This window comes from Filicampus tigris, chromosome 6 (genome assembly GCF_054856515.1).
Source record: "Filicampus tigris isolate MCC_2025a chromosome 6, RoL_Ftig_1.0, whole genome shotgun sequence".
Lineage (NCBI taxonomy): Eukaryota > Metazoa > Chordata > Actinopteri > Syngnathiformes > Syngnathidae > Filicampus > Filicampus tigris.
Genome location: NC_141222.1, coordinates 14,301,916 through 14,319,312, shown reverse-complemented (window position 1 = coordinate 14,319,312; position 17,397 = coordinate 14,301,916). Strand labels below are relative to the sequence as shown.

Sequence of the window (17,397 nt, the reverse complement as noted above, 5' to 3'; positions counted from 1 at the left end):
AAATATACTTGTATAATTAAAGAAATGTATGCTATCAAAGCTTATATTGCTTAAAAAATAAATAAATAAATAAATAAAAATAAATAAAAAAAGGGCTACAGCTACAGCTTTTCACACAAATGCAAATTGGAAAACCATATCAAATACTGGATACTTTGTAAGTGATGCACTGCTGTCATTGGTTAAATCAATGTCACATGATGTATGAACGCCTATTAACCAGATGATGGCATGCATTAAATATATAATTGTATATTGGGTTAAATTCGTAGGGACAAGTTGACAATTACCGAATTCAATCTGCTACAATGTGAAAACGAGAAACATACACAATACAATACAATTTTATCTATATAGCGCATTTCACAACAGCTACAGCTGAAATTCAGGGGCACAGAAGAATGGCATCATTGTTGTTGTCTAAGGAAGATCTGAACTTCATATTATTCAGTTTATCATTTTACTTGAACATAGAATGTGTTGGGAGAGGAGGATTGTGCTCAGCGAGAGAAATATTCATGCCCACCCTGATTTGTCCAGGCCCACCCATGAGCCATGTTCTGGCTCTGCCCCTGGCTTGAATGACAAAATGTGTTCAAAAACCTCCTTTATGTTGCTGTACTCCTTTTATTAGCATCTTGACCGTACGTACTGTGTCAGGAAAAAAAACAAGCCTTGGAAATGGTTTTGTACCAAGAATGATTCAAAACCGAGACACTTAGCGGACATTCAATTAGAGCATGAATAATAATTTACATGTTGTCTGCAGCAGAAATATATCTGCAGAGGAAGTTGTTCAGTTCCGAGACGTGCATGGTCTCCTTGATGGTGGTGTCTCTGCTGCGCATCTGCAGGAGGCCGCTCTCCAACGTGTTCTCACTGATCACCGCAGTAAAAAGCACACCCATCTCATCATACCTACAATGCATCAAATACACACAAAGTGTGTTTACTACTCATTAAGCAATTTGTTAATACAGTGAGTGAAACATGCTAATATACACTAGAGTACTTACAAAAAGGTAGGATAGTATTTTTTCAGGTGAAATTTCTAGATGAAACTAAAAACGCACTCTCACCTTTAAAGTGGAAGTCAACCCAAACGTTTTTTTTTTCTCCAGAATATGTCCTATCCAAGCCCACTAGTTGAAACAAGTCATTCTGATTAATATTGTGTTTGTGGAATATGAGTTAAGCAGCAAAATGCACCCTTTTTAGCCATCTCATGGGGGAGGCCATTTTATCGCATCTGTCGACTGAAAATGACATCACAGTTGCTCAGGGCTCAGGTAACAACCAATCACAGCTCACCTGTTTTCTGAAGCTCAGCCATGATTGGTCGTTATCTGAGCCTTGAGCAACTGTGATGTTTTCAGTTGACAGAAGTGACAAAATGGCCAGCCCCTGAGATGGCGAGATTTTGCTGCTTAAATCAACGCAATATTAATCAGAATGCCTTGTTTCAACTAGTGGGCCTGGATAGAACATATTCTGGAAAAAAATGGTTGAGTTGACTTCCTCTTCAAAAGGTGAACTTTTCAATGCGCATGTCCAGCTCTTCAATGTTTCAGTACTTTTTACACAACTTACTGTTCTCCAACAAGAATCTGAATGGCAAAATTCACAACAGATGTTTTATCCATGAAGTGACCAATACATTTCCTGGTTTAATATGAATCGATATTTCAACAGTTCTGTTCACATTTTGACGTCATAAAACCACGACGATGCCCAACAATTGATCAACAGTACCACATCATTGCAAAGCTTTAAACTTGATGTCCACAGATTGAAGTGGCCGGTGATCTTGGAGTGTCACGGAGAGGTTGCAATAGAAACTGGAAAAGTCACCCAAAGGCATAGAGATGGCTGTCCTTGGAAATGTATAATTTGTCAATAAATTTCCAAGGATCCAAGCAACTGTTGTGAATTTTGCCATTAAGCTCCTTGTTAGAAACTCACGAACAGGCTGCATACTGAACAGTTAAACATTCAAAAGTTTAGAAAAAGTTCAATCAAGTTCACCAGTCAAGGTTGGAGTGCATTTTAGCTTCATCCTGAAATTTCACCAGAAAGCTGAATATCCCAAACTTTTTTCTAGTAGTGTATTTATTTCTTTGTGATCAGCATTTTTACTTGGAGTTGAGCTGCTCCATTGGCATAGGTGATGTTTCAAGATATCCGGGCCAAGCAGAGATTTTGGCCTCCTTTAGCTCCTGCAGCAGGCCTTCACAAACCTACAGTCCATCAGCACAGTGAATGGCGAATGATACTCGGGCAAAGGAAAACAAATCATCAAAGTGCTTCTCCAACCTGCCTCAGCTCCATGGTGGCTCCCCTGCCAATACCTAAAGCCACTTTGACTGGAGCCAACAATGGATGCAATTTCAGAACCTGAAATAAGTGACACGATGAAAGAAGACATGAAAGAAATGTTTCCAAAGTCTTGTAAAAAAGAATTATACTTTTACAGACGGTGTTACCTTTCTCTGCTGTAGCTTTTGTTTGGTGTCTTCTCTCCTGTGCAGCTGCACCGAGTTGGACAGAAAGGCCAACAAACCACGGTCAATGTTCCCGGTAATTGAAATTATGTGCGGAATAGATTTGCGCCCATCTCGACTCTACAAGATATTTGGAAAGGCAAACAATGCAAGCAAATGATTATATAGATGGGGGATGGGTACGTTTAACAGATCTGACATTTGTATTGAAAGGATTACACATTAGTTACGTCATTGCCATCGCTTCATTACAACATAAGTGGTCAATGTCAGCTGGTCGATCCTTTGTTATAAATGTTGAACAGATAATTACATACTGTATAATAACATATTGTTTTATACTATCGCTTCTCGCCCAAAGTCAGCTGGGAGAGATTTTACCTCAACCATGCCCTTTAATGAGCGGTTCCCAACCTTTGTCATACCATGAGTGCCCCCCCTCATTTATACGCATGGATGATTCTCCAAAAGTCGAATGTAACGCAACCGACTATTAAATGAAAACCATTCTATTTTCTTTCCTTAATTGCAGAGCTGGGCACTTGACCCTTTTTTTCCCGTCCGGCCGCTACCCTCCGACAAATACAAAGAAATATGTTGCCTTGAAAATAAATATGTAATGTAAATGGACAAAAAACATAAAAAATAAATAATTAAACCTGCGTTTATTATACTGTATATAGCTCATAACATTTCATATAGATTTCATACAAATAAAGATGAGTTGAGTTGAGTGAAGTCAGGATTTGAAAAAGGTTAGTGAATCACTGTTATGGAGGTCAAGTGGCAATTATTTGGACTCCTTCACACAAAAAGAGCACATCAAGAAGCCATAAAGCAGCGTGGATGTGCCTGACCTGGAGTTTGGAGCGGACTCCTTTGTGCATATGCAGCAATTCTCCATCTCCTCGGCTCCACAGAACCTCCAGGGGCTCCTGACCCCACGGGAACTTGTAGAAGATCTTCACGCCGCGTGTCGCCACCCCCTCTAGTTCATCCTGAGGGACGTCACTGCTGCTGAAGTCTGACGGAGAGAGGGCAAACTGGCCCAAAAATAAATTCATAAATACAAATAAATAAAGGCATCAATTAAAACCAAAACACATTTTGGGAGTTATCTATCAATTGCTCACCTTTCTCCACCACTTGAGCCTCTGTCGAGCCCAGTGGTCCAACCATTGCGAGGAGGTTCGAGGGGAGCAGAACCAGACAAGAGATGCCTGGGTGACTTCAGCTGGGCTGACAGAAATAGCATCTTGGAATTACAGCAGCACATTTAAGAATGATTACTTCCACTAAGCATGACATTTCTGCTGCTCGTTTGTTGGTTATTTAGTCAGCCGGATTGCATAAAGACTGCACATCACATGACCGATCAAGAACTGGATAAACGTGGATATAGAAGAATTAATTTTCCCTTTTTCCATTTGAGTTTCAATGGAAACGTTCCCATTGTTGTAAAATACAAATTGTAAAGTCTTCTTGTGTAAAACTCACTTCTAACCAGAAAGTAGCCTGCTAACGATGACGCGCCACTTTTGTTGGGAGAATGCCCTCGTCGACTCAAAATGGAAGTGCCACCGCGCTAGAATAAATAATGTCAAAGTCTCATCATCTTATGTCACATTGAAGTTATTGAGTTGTTGGTTGCGTTCATTTATGTCTGTGTTTTCTCTTGCACCACTTATTAAAACTACAGAGATTCATGTTCTTGTGTGGTCGATTCTTAATAAAAAAGGCTGTCCAGAGCCTCATGTCAGAGCACACGTTGCTGATTGCAGAAACCGTTGCTCATCTCACAGTGCTCTAGTCTCGGCCATCTGCACTTTCCAGACATGAAAACAAATATGAGACCACCATTGTTTCTACAGTTTCCTGTTCATTTTAAATGCCTAGTACAACTAAAGGTACATTTGTTTGGACCAATATATTAATGACAACAAAAACAACACATAAGAGTTGAATTTAAGAGATGATCAAAGTATTTTCTAAACGTTTTTTTGACCAAAATCATCCACAAGTTCCTACATCAAGATGTATAGCACTGTACAGCCAAAAGTGGTGCTTTTAGGCATTCTGTTTTTGTTTTTTGGTCACTTGGTACACTTTTTGTGGCACCAGACATGAAAAGGTCGCATGATTTTTTTTCCATGGCTGTAGATTGATTTTCAGTTGTTTGTGTAGTGCGGCCCTCTAGAAGGCACACAATGTTGGGATGTTGGAGAGTCGATGAAGCCTCACCAGCCATCGTTTGCGGACTGGAAACATCTACCGGTCTCAGCGATGCCAAATGGGAGCTTCCTGTTCACCAACTCAAATATGGGGATGAACTGCTCCAAAGTTCCTTAGAAAATAAACAGAGGACACAACAAATTGATTCAAGATTAGAGTCTCAATATGTTTATTTGTCATCTCCATAGTAAAAAAAAACAATACAAAAACAACAATGGTAACATCGAGCCATGCAATTCTTACTTAGCTAGTTTCCCTTCACTTATACAAAGAATATTAAAGGGGAAATATTAATAAGAAATTGATTGGAGCGCTACCGTGAATGAGGCTGGTTCTCAGCAAAGGTGATGTCTGCAGAAGCATGTGGACATTCCTTACGAGTTGCTCCCGACTCAACTCTTTCTCCTCTAGTATTTTCTGGACGTAATCAGGTTCTGTGACAATCAGGTGTCCCCATCGTCCCCCAGCTGCATCGCGAGTGCCGCTGCTGCTCAGCGTGTTAATCGCGAACACCTGATCTCTGGATCCAGTTATCGAACGCCACCACTGGTGCAGCACGTTCTCCTTGAGCTCGGTGCCCAGTGGCCCGTAATTGCAAATGGTCCCACGCTTAAACAGCTCCACGTTGGCGTGTCCAGGTGAGATAAAGTGTCTGTCCACAAAGAGTTGCAACAAAGTCCTGGCATGATCCAAATCGGTTGATGGACCGCAGCGTCCTCTTGGATGTTGCCAAACACGGAGCGTACATCGGAACGCACACTTTGGCACGACGTTTTTTACTAAGTGGCTGAACATGAGCAACGAGCTAGTAAAATGACAAATCTGTCAAAATGATGATTCCATCAGGGGAAATATAATCCGACCGGTAACGTACCAAAACATACACCAATGTTGACATGCATCTATTTCAAAAGCTCATGAAAGGTATTGAGGGGAAAAAAAGCTAAGCAAGGTGACAGGTAGCATTGTTAACAAGCTCGTTTTTCGTCTCGAACCTTCCAGGACTTATTCATTATTCAACCTTTTTATCGTAAATACCTGTTTTAGTCTTAGACAAAAAAAAACGAGCACTATCACGTTGTATTTAAAATTGGTAAGCTGCTTGAAACCCGGAAGTGTTTATCCTACTTCCTGTTTTTCTATTGTACGTTATCCACGGCGCCATCTATTGTACGGTTATGGGTTTGTTTACGTACGACAGCTCACTGACCACTGGATACTCAAGAAATAGGACTTTGCTGCAATGTTAAGCAGTCACAATGAAGCATGTATGACAGTGATCGTTATGGAACGACTCCGGGCGTGCTTGCAGTTGCTCCTTCAAGAGCATATTTTTAGTTGTCAGCTATAGTACTTCATCGGCGGTTTGAATAATGAATGGATGAATTTTTTTACCCGTTGTCTCGGGGCTTGGCCTGACAGTGTATGTCTGTGTTGAAGCTGTGATATACAGTATTATTCTTACAATGGGACTCTACTCAGTTGGGTATTCCTCAGGTGGAAAGTCTTCTAAATGTAGCTCTGTTATCATCACATACTCTTCCCTCACTGGACAATTTTAAAAGTAATTCAGCAGCTTCAATATTTCTCTTCTCCTCCTGTCGTTGCTTGGTTCTTATAGTCAGGGTTCATCCAGCCATATAATAAGGCTGCCATTATCTCCCTGCATTAAGTTATTTGGTGAAATTAATGAAATGCTTTGAACATAAGATATTCCTTTATTCGTATAAATTGCGGAAATAATCAAGGTTTGCTTCATTAGTTACCACCTTCCTCGAATGCAATGGAATGTCTGTACCGAAAAAAAATTCTCTTCAAGTGTATCCAACTATTATAGTTAAGTTTATCATCACTATGTGTGATTTCACGCGATGTTTTAAAGTCTCAGTTTACATACTATTTTGTCCTAGTTTAGCAACCTTCTGCGCATGTGCCGCATATCGTGCAGGAGCTGCAAATACTGCAGTCTAAATAATGCAGTCGGTCATAGCTCCCATCCACTGGAAGACCAAGCCCGTGTTTTACTTACTTCTACTTTACAGAAGTTTTAACATATTAAACAGCAAAATTGCCAAAACACATGCCACCAGGCTCGCTGGCGCAGGGGCATAAATCGATGACACCACACGCGGTGTCCCAATTCTGCAATTTGTACACTTAATGTACACTTGTTAACTTGCGCCCTCGAACCCTTCGTATTCTTCGACAACGTGTGCATTGAGATTGGGCCAATTTCCTCCCCCCTCGATGGAATTTCTGGTAGGAGGTGCGAGTATGTAAATACTTTGGCGAGGACCTAGGAGGTTGCAATTAGGCAAATGAGTTCCCAGTTGTTATTTTACTTTCCTTCTTTTTTACTTTCCTTCTTGAAATATTTCCGTTTTTCAGTTGAGTTGTACATGTTATAAGACACATTAGCAGTTTTTGTTAAGTTTACTTTGGCCTTTTTATGTCACAGGTGTGTGGACTTTTTATTACCAATGTACTTGCCTCATTACAACCCAATAATGGTATGTACAACATCACATACTCAATTTCCCCTAAAACAGACAAGTCTCCCCTTTTCTTATTTTTATTGGAAAAAAGGGACATATGCACCGCTTAAATATTGAACACATCACTTTCACCAATTTATAACACAAACGCAATATTACTCATCACCTAGTTAAATAACTAAGGAATGTAACACAAAAAACAATCAAGGAAAAGTACAGCACACGACCGTAGCACTGTAGGAGACGCTCTGGTATTACGGAATTAATCGCAAAACCTGCAGTAAGCAAAAAACAAAGTTAAACATAGAATATTTATAACAACTTTAAATATAATCAACGTGTGACTTATTGTCGACTAAACAAAGCAACAAAAACAAGTGGGTCCAATATATTGTATGGCGACTACTGTGGAAAGGGTGGTGGCATGGGGTAGGGTACCATTGGAGGTGGGGGTGGTGGCTGTTGAGCCTGTGGCGGTGGTGGGGGCTGAGGGGCATAAGGGAACGGGTGGTTCATGCCATTCTGGCCAGGCCTCTGCATGCCCCCAAACTGAGGGGGGCCCTGGCCCTGGAAGTTTTGGTTCCCAAAGGCTCCCACCTGATTGGACGGAGCACCAAAGTTACCTTGGCCGTTTCCATAATTGTTGCCATAGCTACCACTAGAGTTGCCGCCATAGCCTCCCCCATTTTGCACCTTGCCCCCAAAGCCACCCTTGGGCCCGTTTCCAAACCCTCTATCGTTGTCCCTGTCCCTGTAGCCGCCACCACCAAAGTTCTCACGCCGCCCACCTCCAGAATACCTATCTCGACGGTCATCTTTGTAGCCGCCTCGGCCCCCCCTTCCACGACCTACATGGAATGAAGGAGAAGAAGAGGAGGAGCAGCTCTGTCAAATCTCCCATTTCACTCAATTGTCACCATTCAATCCAAAGGATTCTCGTACCTCCTCTGTCCTCTGCCATCTGGATGAGCTTGGGGTTAATGGCCTGGTTGGCCTCGCGCAGCACAGAGATCAGGTCACTTGCCTGTTTCATGTTGTTGGGGGTGAAGAAGGTGTAGGCTGTGCCCGTTTTTTGACTCCGGGCTGTGCGTCCAATGCGATGGATATAATCCTCGGAGGAGTTAGGGTAGTCATAATTGATGACAAATTTCACATCCTCCACATCTGTGAAAGTGTTGCAGTGTGGCAAAACGAAACATGGAGGCCACACGTGGATTTTGCACACCACAACAGCCAGACCAAAGCAAACAATTAGCAACTGTGATGGCCGGGGAGGAAGCCGGTGGTTCGGCTGCGGAGGAAATGGGTTAAAGCAGCATCATTTGACATCTACTCCATGGGAATACTACTGTGGGAAGAGAGAAACGATGCACACTCCCATTGCTTACCATCGTCCAAATGATCCCCCCCCAAAAAAAAAAAAAAAGAAAAAGACATTCACTCCCCAGTTTGTTACCAAGGGAGAATACAAATGGTTTAAGGCTTACCATATAAGGAGTATGCATTCACTAGTCCTTTCCCAATGCAGCCAAATCCCCCACATGTTGTCAAGTGACATCCAGGAGCTTCTTCTACGCAGTTGGGCCAGGATATGCACTGGGGCCTCCTCGTATGCCAATGTTGGACCATTCAGTCACAAAAATTTTGCAGGTCGGTTTTTCCCAGTACACCCTCAAAAGAAGCCACACTGCACGTCTTGCCAAGACCAAATAGATCGGCTATTCAATTGAAAGGGGCCTCTTTCAAACATAGAGCCCCTCAGCAAAAACAAATCCCACATCCCTTCATCAGTGTCATCAAGGCAAGATGTCCCAAGAAGCCAGTGTTCACTTGAGAAAATGTCTCTCATTGGCAGGTCTCGACATGACTTCTAAAATACAGGCGAGGGAGGAACTTTGGTTTGAGCTGTCTCTCACTCTTTCTCCTCACTAACCCCTAAGCGCATGTGCCAGGTCTCATCAATTTTCAGAGACATTATACAAGTTCTCAAACTGCTCTCTCCATTTCAAGCAATCCAGCACTTTGACGGGAACAGGAGATAACCGAAAGCTGCGACGAGCACCCGCGCTACGCTGATACAAGCGAAAGGTAACAATTGCTCCAAATCTCAAACGGACTTGCAATACTGTACAGCGCTTTCAGACACAACAGCATGCAGCAAGCATTTTTTTTTGGAAGGGGCGGTTGCGTTTGAGTCGGTAAACCGCTGGATGGCAGTTGTCGGCGAAATCCACGGACAGAGAACAGATGTTGTGTGTATTTCAACATGGCGGAGGCAAAGGCTTAGCCACAGAGCCTTTTGAAAAAAATCACTGGCACACAAGAGCTTTCACCTCTCTAGGCCCACTGGGTGGCAAGCCAGTTGAGCACTTCCAATATGTCATCCTTCTCCCTCTCCAGGCCTGGGACTGTCATGCCTAGTGCCTGCCACAAAGACTCCACCTTAAGGTGAGAAAAACTCAGAAAATGCATAGAGAAGTTAAAGAAAGCAAAAACACTTTCTTTAAATTACGTGTGTAACAGGAAATGGTGCCGCTTAATGGCAAACTGACCTAAGCCGCGGGAGGCCACGTCTGTGGCGATGAGGATCGGTGCTTTGCCGTATCGGAACTCTAAAGGGGGCAAGGTGGAATGGAATTAAACAAGAGGCAAATATAATTGTTGCTTTTCCACTGCATAGAACCGGCTTGGCTCTACTTGATTACTCCAATGTCCAGAGCCGAGGCAGACCAGCAGGATAAGCTAATAAGCATATGTTTTTTGTTGTTATCATTTCTAGTTGTGTACAGAGAGTCCTCATTTTACAAACGAGTTCCGTTCCTACACTCGCGATGTAACCTGAATTTCGGCGTCTGTCGGATTTCACCGTTAAAGTCGAAATTTACACCCAAATACTTTGTATAAAAAAACGAAAATACATTAAGATGAAAACATAAGATTCTGTACTTAGCATTACTGCTGAGAAGTGGATGGAGACGGACGAGAGGAGGGCGAAAAAGACAAAAATACTGCCGGCGCGCACAGACGCGATGTAGACACACTGCGCATGCACAACCGCAAGGAATGCTGGTCTTTGTAGTACAGGAAGCACTTGTATGCGGAAGTTACCCAAGCAGAGGTAAACAAGCTCTGAGACGGAGCACAAAAGCACACTTTTAGAGCGAGGAGGAAACCGGCTGCTTCATTCATGTGGTGAGTGACATGAATAGCAAGTGTTTTTTGACGGTTGAAAGTAACCAGCGGAAATAACGTCCATTTGAGTCATATGTCGCCGTACACAGTGGGTTATTCTGTCCGCTCAATCATGTAAACGGGATATTCAGGATGTTTCAGAAATCGGAATTTTGATTTTAACGCTAATATTGACTGCTAGTAAACGTAGTCACTATGGTGCTGGCGACAAAATGGAGGAGGAGGGACGGGCGGCGTGAAATCGAAAGGTCGTAGGTCGTGTATGTTGTAATACGAGGACTGCCTGTATTCTCAAAGGTTACACTGTAATGATGAATGTGCGCGACCATTGAGTGAGCGGCAAAAGCCAATTTTTAAGCACCAGTACAAGTACATCTGTGTTGTGCTGAGTAAGTACCATGCAGTGGAAAAGGAGCTTTACAGAGCTAAGTTTCCCATCATTCATTTCATTCTCACCATTAAGGACCCAGTCTCTTTCCTGCTGGCTCTTGTCTCCATGAATTCCCATTGCTGGCCACCTGTGTGAGACAGACTCAGCATGACATGCATCCAGCTGAGTTTGGCAAAGTATTTTTATTTGAGTACAAACGATTAGACTAACGCAGTGATTTGAAAGCGAGTATGAAAGTAGTAAAACGAAATGGTCAGTTTCATACTCATAGCCGTATGTTAGGTATGATTTCACCGCGTGGACATAAGAGATTGTTTTGCTATATTTTGAGATAATTACTGAGTTCTTTGTAGAGTACCTTCTTCAAAAATGCAAATTTCGACTTCTAACTCATTGACTTGCCGAAGAATTGTTGACCAACATTAACTCTTGGGAAAATAAAATGACAATGGGTAAACTTACCCATCCCTTCTCATCCTCCTGGTGATCTCATCGCAGCGCCTTTTGGTCTCCACAAAAATAATTGTCTTGTTCTCCTTTTCACTCATTATCTCCTCCAGCAACCGAAGCAGTCTGGAAGCGAGATAACAAACAGCTTGTTTTTTAGCTACTAATAAGAAGTACTATTAATTAAATTAATGATGTTTCCTCTCCAAAATGTCTTACTTGTCCTCCTTCTCCATGTCATTGCAGACGTCAACAATTTGCAGGATGTTATGGTTGGCGCTGAGCTGAAGCGCTCCAATGTTGATCTGTACATAATCTTTCAGGAAGTCCTCAGCAAGCTGCCGAACCTCTTTGGGCCAGGTGGCGCTCCACATCAGGGTCTGGCGGTCTGGCTGGTAAGGAGACGAGCGACACTTTCTCCGTTTCTATTGCCTTACAATAATTCTTACTCCCAAACACAATGCATCAACAATTCTCAGTGAAAGGAAATGATCTCACCCGTATTTGGTCCACGATCTTGCGGATCTGAGGTTCGAATCCCATGTCAAGCATGCGGTCGGCCTCGTCAAGCACGAGGTAGGTGCAACGCCGTAAATTTGTTTTCCCACACTCCAGGAAATCAATCAGACGACCCGGGGTAGCGATACAAATCTCAACTCCTTGAACGAAACCACAATTTACACGTCATCATTTACACACGTCTCAAAAATGGCACTTTTCTACCAACTTTTTTTCCGTGGAGAACAGGAATAACGGGGTCTGCCTGTCAAATCATTTGTAATCAATTACGTCGTATCATTTTTACTTTTCAAAAAGTAAGTTAAATAGTACTCCTCCCTTTGTTAATAAAAACTCTGCTATGACTGTGACATATCACATAAATCTGTCATCACACTGTCAGTCACTTTACTTGTTAATCACTTGATGCACAGCATTTATAGCTACTATGATACTTTGAAATACACTCGCTTCAAGTGATTGTAAACTGAGAAAATCTGAATATATGGGGTGGGGGGAGTTCTCCTTTGTAGAGTGTCCCTGGAACCTAAACGCTAACATCCTGAAGTAGCGATAACAGTTCAAAGCAGCATACCCCTTTCGAGATCCCTAATTTGGGGTCCTTTTGGTGCGCCACCATAGATGCAGGTGGTCTTGAGACGGGAGGCCCTGCCGTATTCAGCGGCAACTTGTTGCACCTGCTGGGCCAACTCGCGTGTAGGCGCCAATACCAAGCACTACAAAAAGCAGGAGTTTGTTTAAAAATGTGCATTCATCCAATGTAGTTGAAGAGTTCAAACAAAAAAGCCATCAAGAGCTATTTAGACAAAAACAGAGCCAGACTCCCTAGTATAGCGTCATTCGATGGTGCATTTCCTAATCCTGTAAAACCAAACAACTACTACTCCAAAATCTTTACAAAAATAATTGTTTGGTTCCAGAAACCGCCATGCGCTACATGCATTTTGGTATGCAAATTAATAAAGTAATTCAAGTAATGCATTTTTATAATGCAAATTATTGGTTTAGCGGTCACAAATTCACCCATACGTGGATCTTATTTCTGAACAGAACCTGCTGAATCTGCCTACTTGCGATTTTCTGACATGGCAAGAAGTCTGCACACTATTATTCTTTTATGTTTGTTGCAGTAATTCGTGGAAATTCGCCAAATGCAGCCTGGTTCGGTCCTTATCCCCACGAGTTCCACTGTAATGGTAGATATAATTCATTTTCCACATCATTTTGTAATAAATTATTTGATGCGACAAATAAATTGAGACACCTGGCATCCGAATGAGGCGGCCTTTTTCAGGGAACTGAGCCTAAAGAAGCGGCTCTCGAAAAACAGCCAAAATTCCCGACACTAATTCGGCGAGGTTGATGTTAGTGATCAGGTCTGCAAATACTACATCGAGAACAGACTTCACCGGTACCACGTCACACGCAGGTGCCACACTCTTAACACGCAGCAAAATAAAGAAAAATTTAAAAAGTGTTGTATACCTTTCCCACACATGCAATGACATGTGCCCCATATTGTTTTTATTTCACCGATCACCACGCTGTGAGTGTGTGTGTCTGTTGTTTTTATTTGATATTTTTTTCTTTATTTAGCAGCGCCTGCGTGTGACGTGTAAATTAAGTTTGGGACGCTAAATGGCTGTCGCCGACGAGGGACGGACTGGGACCATGTGGGTTGGCCAGAAATACAGATGAGAACTTAGGATGAGGACGGACGGGGTGATCATTTTTATGAATAAGGACAGAGAGACAAGGCCGGAAGGGCACCCAGGTCGCGGACAGAGGACGGACCGGCAAAAAAAGGTCAAGTGCCCAGCTCTGGTCATGTTTGTCCATTTTTAATGTTCTAATTTAGATTAGTTCCTCAGTGGTCCTTTGCCTACCAAGCCTTCTCATGTTCTTGTCTTTTCTCTACATTTTCTGTATATTAGCCCTTTTGTTTCAAAGTCCCATGACTGTGTCAGTTTATATATACTGTATTGCAATATATATTTCAAATAAGCATTGTGATTTATAACATTTCTCTCAATATATCTGTACGAATACAAGCCAACCTCGTTAATAAACGTCCCCTCGACAGTTGAATAAACACCCCCGGACACTATATGAAGAAATATGGCTGATAAAGATTTAGCTTTTAGTTTAAGTCAATTGTTGCTTTTGAGGAAAAAAATGCAATAATTAGTAATACACATAATAAGGATGTTTTACTTACGATAGGTCCATCACCATGCTCCAGGAAGGGTTGATGTTGGATGTGCACAATAGCAGGTAGAAGGTACTGAAGAACAAAGAGGATATGTACATTTTACTACATCTCAATGCTCAGTTAGCACTGATCAGGTTGCTTCTTTTTTGGTCTTCAAAACATTCAGGTTGCTTCTCAGACTATTGTAAATTATAAAAAAGGCCTAGAGCTTTGTTGTCAGCAAAACTACTTGTCTTTGCATGTATTTAAGTGTCCTTCTGTGTCTTTGAAGACCGTGTATAATGTTGTGGTTATGACGTTTTGATACGTACTGCAAGAGTTTTCCCAGAGCCAGTTTGAGCAATGCCAACCATGTCTTTGCCACTGAGAGCAACTGGCCACCCCTGAGCTTGAATAGGGGTTGGTTCAATCCAGTTCTGTTTCATGATAACATCCATGACATAGTCTACAAAACAGGATAGGCAAGTTCAATTCAAGCAGAGGTTATACAAGCCTTGTTTTTTTTCCTCCAGTTTTCAGTATTGCAAACTTCCACTTCTGCCTTATGGAACACCTATTGTGCATACAGTCATGGATAAACTTAATTAGGCCACCTAAGACTTTGTACTCACTCGGAAATGCCGCTTCATGGAACCTTATAATTGGTTTGGGGCATTCTCTGCCTTTGACTGTAACTTCTCGGCTTCTTCTGTACTGTTCAACCTCTGGCTGAAATCGTATAAAAGGGATCACACATAAACAATAAAACAGTTATGACTTTCAAGATCTGAAATGGAATTGGGCAGACAAGACATCCATTCATTCATTCTCAACCACCGAGTCTGTTCAGGGCCGCAGGTGAATTGCAGCCTATTCCAGCTGACTTTGATGGAAAGGCGGACTACATCCTGGCCTCTGTGCCAGTCAATTACATGAAACAAATACACACACAACCATTCACACTCACTGGCTGCAATTAACCTAGAACACTTGTTTTGGAATTTAGGGGAGAAGCCAAAATAGGCACATAAGCACAGGCGGGAAATGTCAGTTCATGTTAAACCCACATGTAAGGAAATGTTAAACAAAAAAAAATGCGTACAAGCATTCTTCGGGTGACATCGGGGTGTTCCTGGTAGAAGTTCTTTTGAAACTTGGGAAGCTCATCAAGGTTCCAGTGCCTCTTTCTTAGCCTGTCACCAGGGTTGCCAAATTTTGCCGGGGGAGGTCCACCCCTGCCCCCTCCACCACCACCTCCAAAACGAGGAGGTCCCCCACCATATCTATTGAAGAGAAGACATAGAACCCACAGTTTCTATGAGGAAGCAAAATGTGTTTTCTGGCTGATGGAATAATACATGGAATAGAAGCAGTCACTGACAATAGATTCCCCACTACACAACCATTAAAGAGACACTTGATTGGGTTGAGCATTGGAAGAAGGTGCTTTGGCACTTATATAACAGGTCTGTGCGTAAAAATTATAAGCAGTCAAATTCATCTCCCGTGAAAAACTCAGTAGTGACTTAAAATGTTTTTTATGTCACAGGCTAACACAACTGCCTCTGTCAGGGCAGCAAGCAATCAATGTTCCACTGATACAGCTAAGGTTAGCTATACAAAATTATTTTAAAGCGGTAAGAAGATAATTTATGTTTACATCATACTTGTTCAGTAGGATTTTGTGAAGTTGTCGAAGGGAACACTGTTTTATGTACGGTACATCTGTTTATTGTAATACAGTTTAGCAGATGTGGGCATTCCATCAGTCCGATGGACGCCCGTTTTGCTGACAAATGACAAACTTAACGCTCCCGTCTCTCTGTCAGTTTTTTTATGTTGCGTGATGGACTTTTATTGGACTTTATTTTATTGGACTGCATTAGTTTGGTTTGGCTTGAAATAATGAAGGAAGGATGGCCCCGCCACAGATGAATAACGTACCAGCAAAATTTAATGATGCGCCCACCTCTGCAGATTAATTTATTGCTTGTGTTTGTTAAAAAAAAAAAAAAAAAAAAAAAGAGGACTTTTAAAAAAGAATCTCATATTAAATCACAATTACAATACTGAGAGGGGAAAAAAAATCCCAATTAGATTATTTTTCAAACTCATTCAGCCCTAGTCATGAGGCTACTTTCACATTTCGTTTGGCTACTTTCACATTTCGTTTGACTCATATTTCTCAACATCTGTCAGACAGGCTACTTTCATTTCGTTACAGTTGCCTTGCTAATTCAAAAGTTAAATCCTATTCTGTAACGTATTTTTGCTACCCAATCTGTTAGTTTGAACAAAGTATTGCATGTCAATGGTTGTCAGTTAAAATTTTAATAAGAACAAATGTACGATGCAAAACTCTAAATAATAAACTAATATTGACTTTTAGTTGAAATTAAACTACAAATTTGAAGTGTGCATGCATCTGAACATTACAGCCGATCCCTTGAGGCCTTCTGCACTGTACGTCTACACTGATTGCATGCATGACGTGATATTGAAGACGACATCGCTGTCAGATGTGAAAACCCATAAAAACCCCAAAGCACTAATGTAGCTATCAAGTCTACGATTGTGTTTTGTCAAGACGAGAAGTCGCTGCGTCATGCATCCATGTTACGATTAGGCAGTCGTTTTTTTCCGCTTGCTTTCGTGCCTACAAGTGCGGCTAAATAACCATACGGCCCGCAGTTAGCCACCTTAACAGCACCTTCGAACCAACCGAGATGGTTCAAATACGGCCCACTATGCTCACTTCAACGTAGAAATAAATTAAGTCAACTGCGAGGAGGAGCGGTTCAGAAAATGGATGGATGGATGAAGTAAAATTGAGGCTTCTTTACACGCCAGTGTAGCAAAGACAACATTTGACGTTAGCAGCCATTTGTAAACGGAAAGGAAAAAAAAATAACCCAGCGGGTGACTTACCCTCTATCTCGGCCACGGTCTCTGTCTGAAAATCCTGGCATTGTGTTGTTGCACAATTTAGACTGTAAATGAAGACACACTTATGGCAAAGATGTAAATGGGTTAGCAAGACCAACAATGACGGATATCCACACACAGCTCAGCCTGCGGAAAGGGCGGAAGCGACGTCACATACGACGACGAATAACATCGTATCATTGCGGTTAGGGCAAGTAAGCACTAATGTGATTCGATCAATGCCCTTTTGTTTTGTTTTCATCGTGACTCCAGCGTTAACACATTTTACACTTTGTACTGAAGTAGAAGTACAGATATTTATGTAAAAATTACTTATTCAACTCCTCCTTTGTTAAAAAGTACTGACTGAAATGTCATAGGGAATACTGTATCTTCTTCTTTTCCTTTCGGCTTTTCCCTTCAGGGGTCGCCACAGCGAATCAATTGCCTCCATCTAACCCTGTCCTCTGCATCCTCTTCTCTCACACCAACTACCTTCATGTC

At 41.9% G+C, this 17,397-nt stretch overlaps 2 protein-coding genes across 3 annotated transcripts; both read right to left on the bottom strand.

Moving 5' to 3' along the window:
• Window positions 1–607: 607 nt before the first annotated feature.
• polg2 (polymerase (DNA directed), gamma 2, accessory subunit) lies at window positions 608–6,534 on the bottom strand. Of its 2 annotated transcripts, none has more exons than XM_086033009.1 (8): window positions 5,051–6,534; window positions 4,743–4,845; window positions 3,635–3,740; window positions 3,359–3,544; window positions 2,484–2,621; window positions 2,314–2,394; window positions 2,137–2,237; window positions 608–918 (listed from the first exon to the last, which is right to left on the bottom strand). In XM_086033009.1, the coding sequence occupies exons 1-8, from the start codon at window positions 5,526–5,528 to the stop codon at window positions 753–755; spliced, it is 1,359 nt and encodes a 452-aa protein (XP_085889135.1). In that variant the 5' UTR covers window positions 5,529–6,534; the 3' UTR covers window positions 608–752. The 2 variants fall into 2 exon arrangements, 1 of the variants encoding a protein (XP_085889135.1); XR_015087098.1 differs by having other exon boundaries at window positions 769–918; window positions 2,318–2,394; window positions 5,051–6,533.
• Window positions 6,535–7,291: 757 nt separating this feature from the next.
• LOC147145925 (putative ATP-dependent RNA helicase DDX5) lies at window positions 7,292–17,077 on the bottom strand. The gene is made up of 13 exons (XM_086033007.1): window positions 16,897–17,077; window positions 15,071–15,251; window positions 14,601–14,697; window positions 14,301–14,434; window positions 13,996–14,061; window positions 12,352–12,493; window positions 11,757–11,917; window positions 11,478–11,650; window positions 11,274–11,384; window positions 10,877–10,938; window positions 9,781–9,840; window positions 8,171–8,392; window positions 7,292–8,076 (listed from the first exon to the last, which is right to left on the bottom strand). Exons 1-13 carry the CDS (start codon window positions 16,935–16,937, stop codon window positions 7,631–7,633), a joined length of 1,896 nt encoding a protein of 631 aa, XP_085889133.1. The 5' UTR covers window positions 16,938–17,077; the 3' UTR covers window positions 7,292–7,630.
• Between the last annotated feature and the right edge of the window lie 320 nt (window positions 17,078–17,397).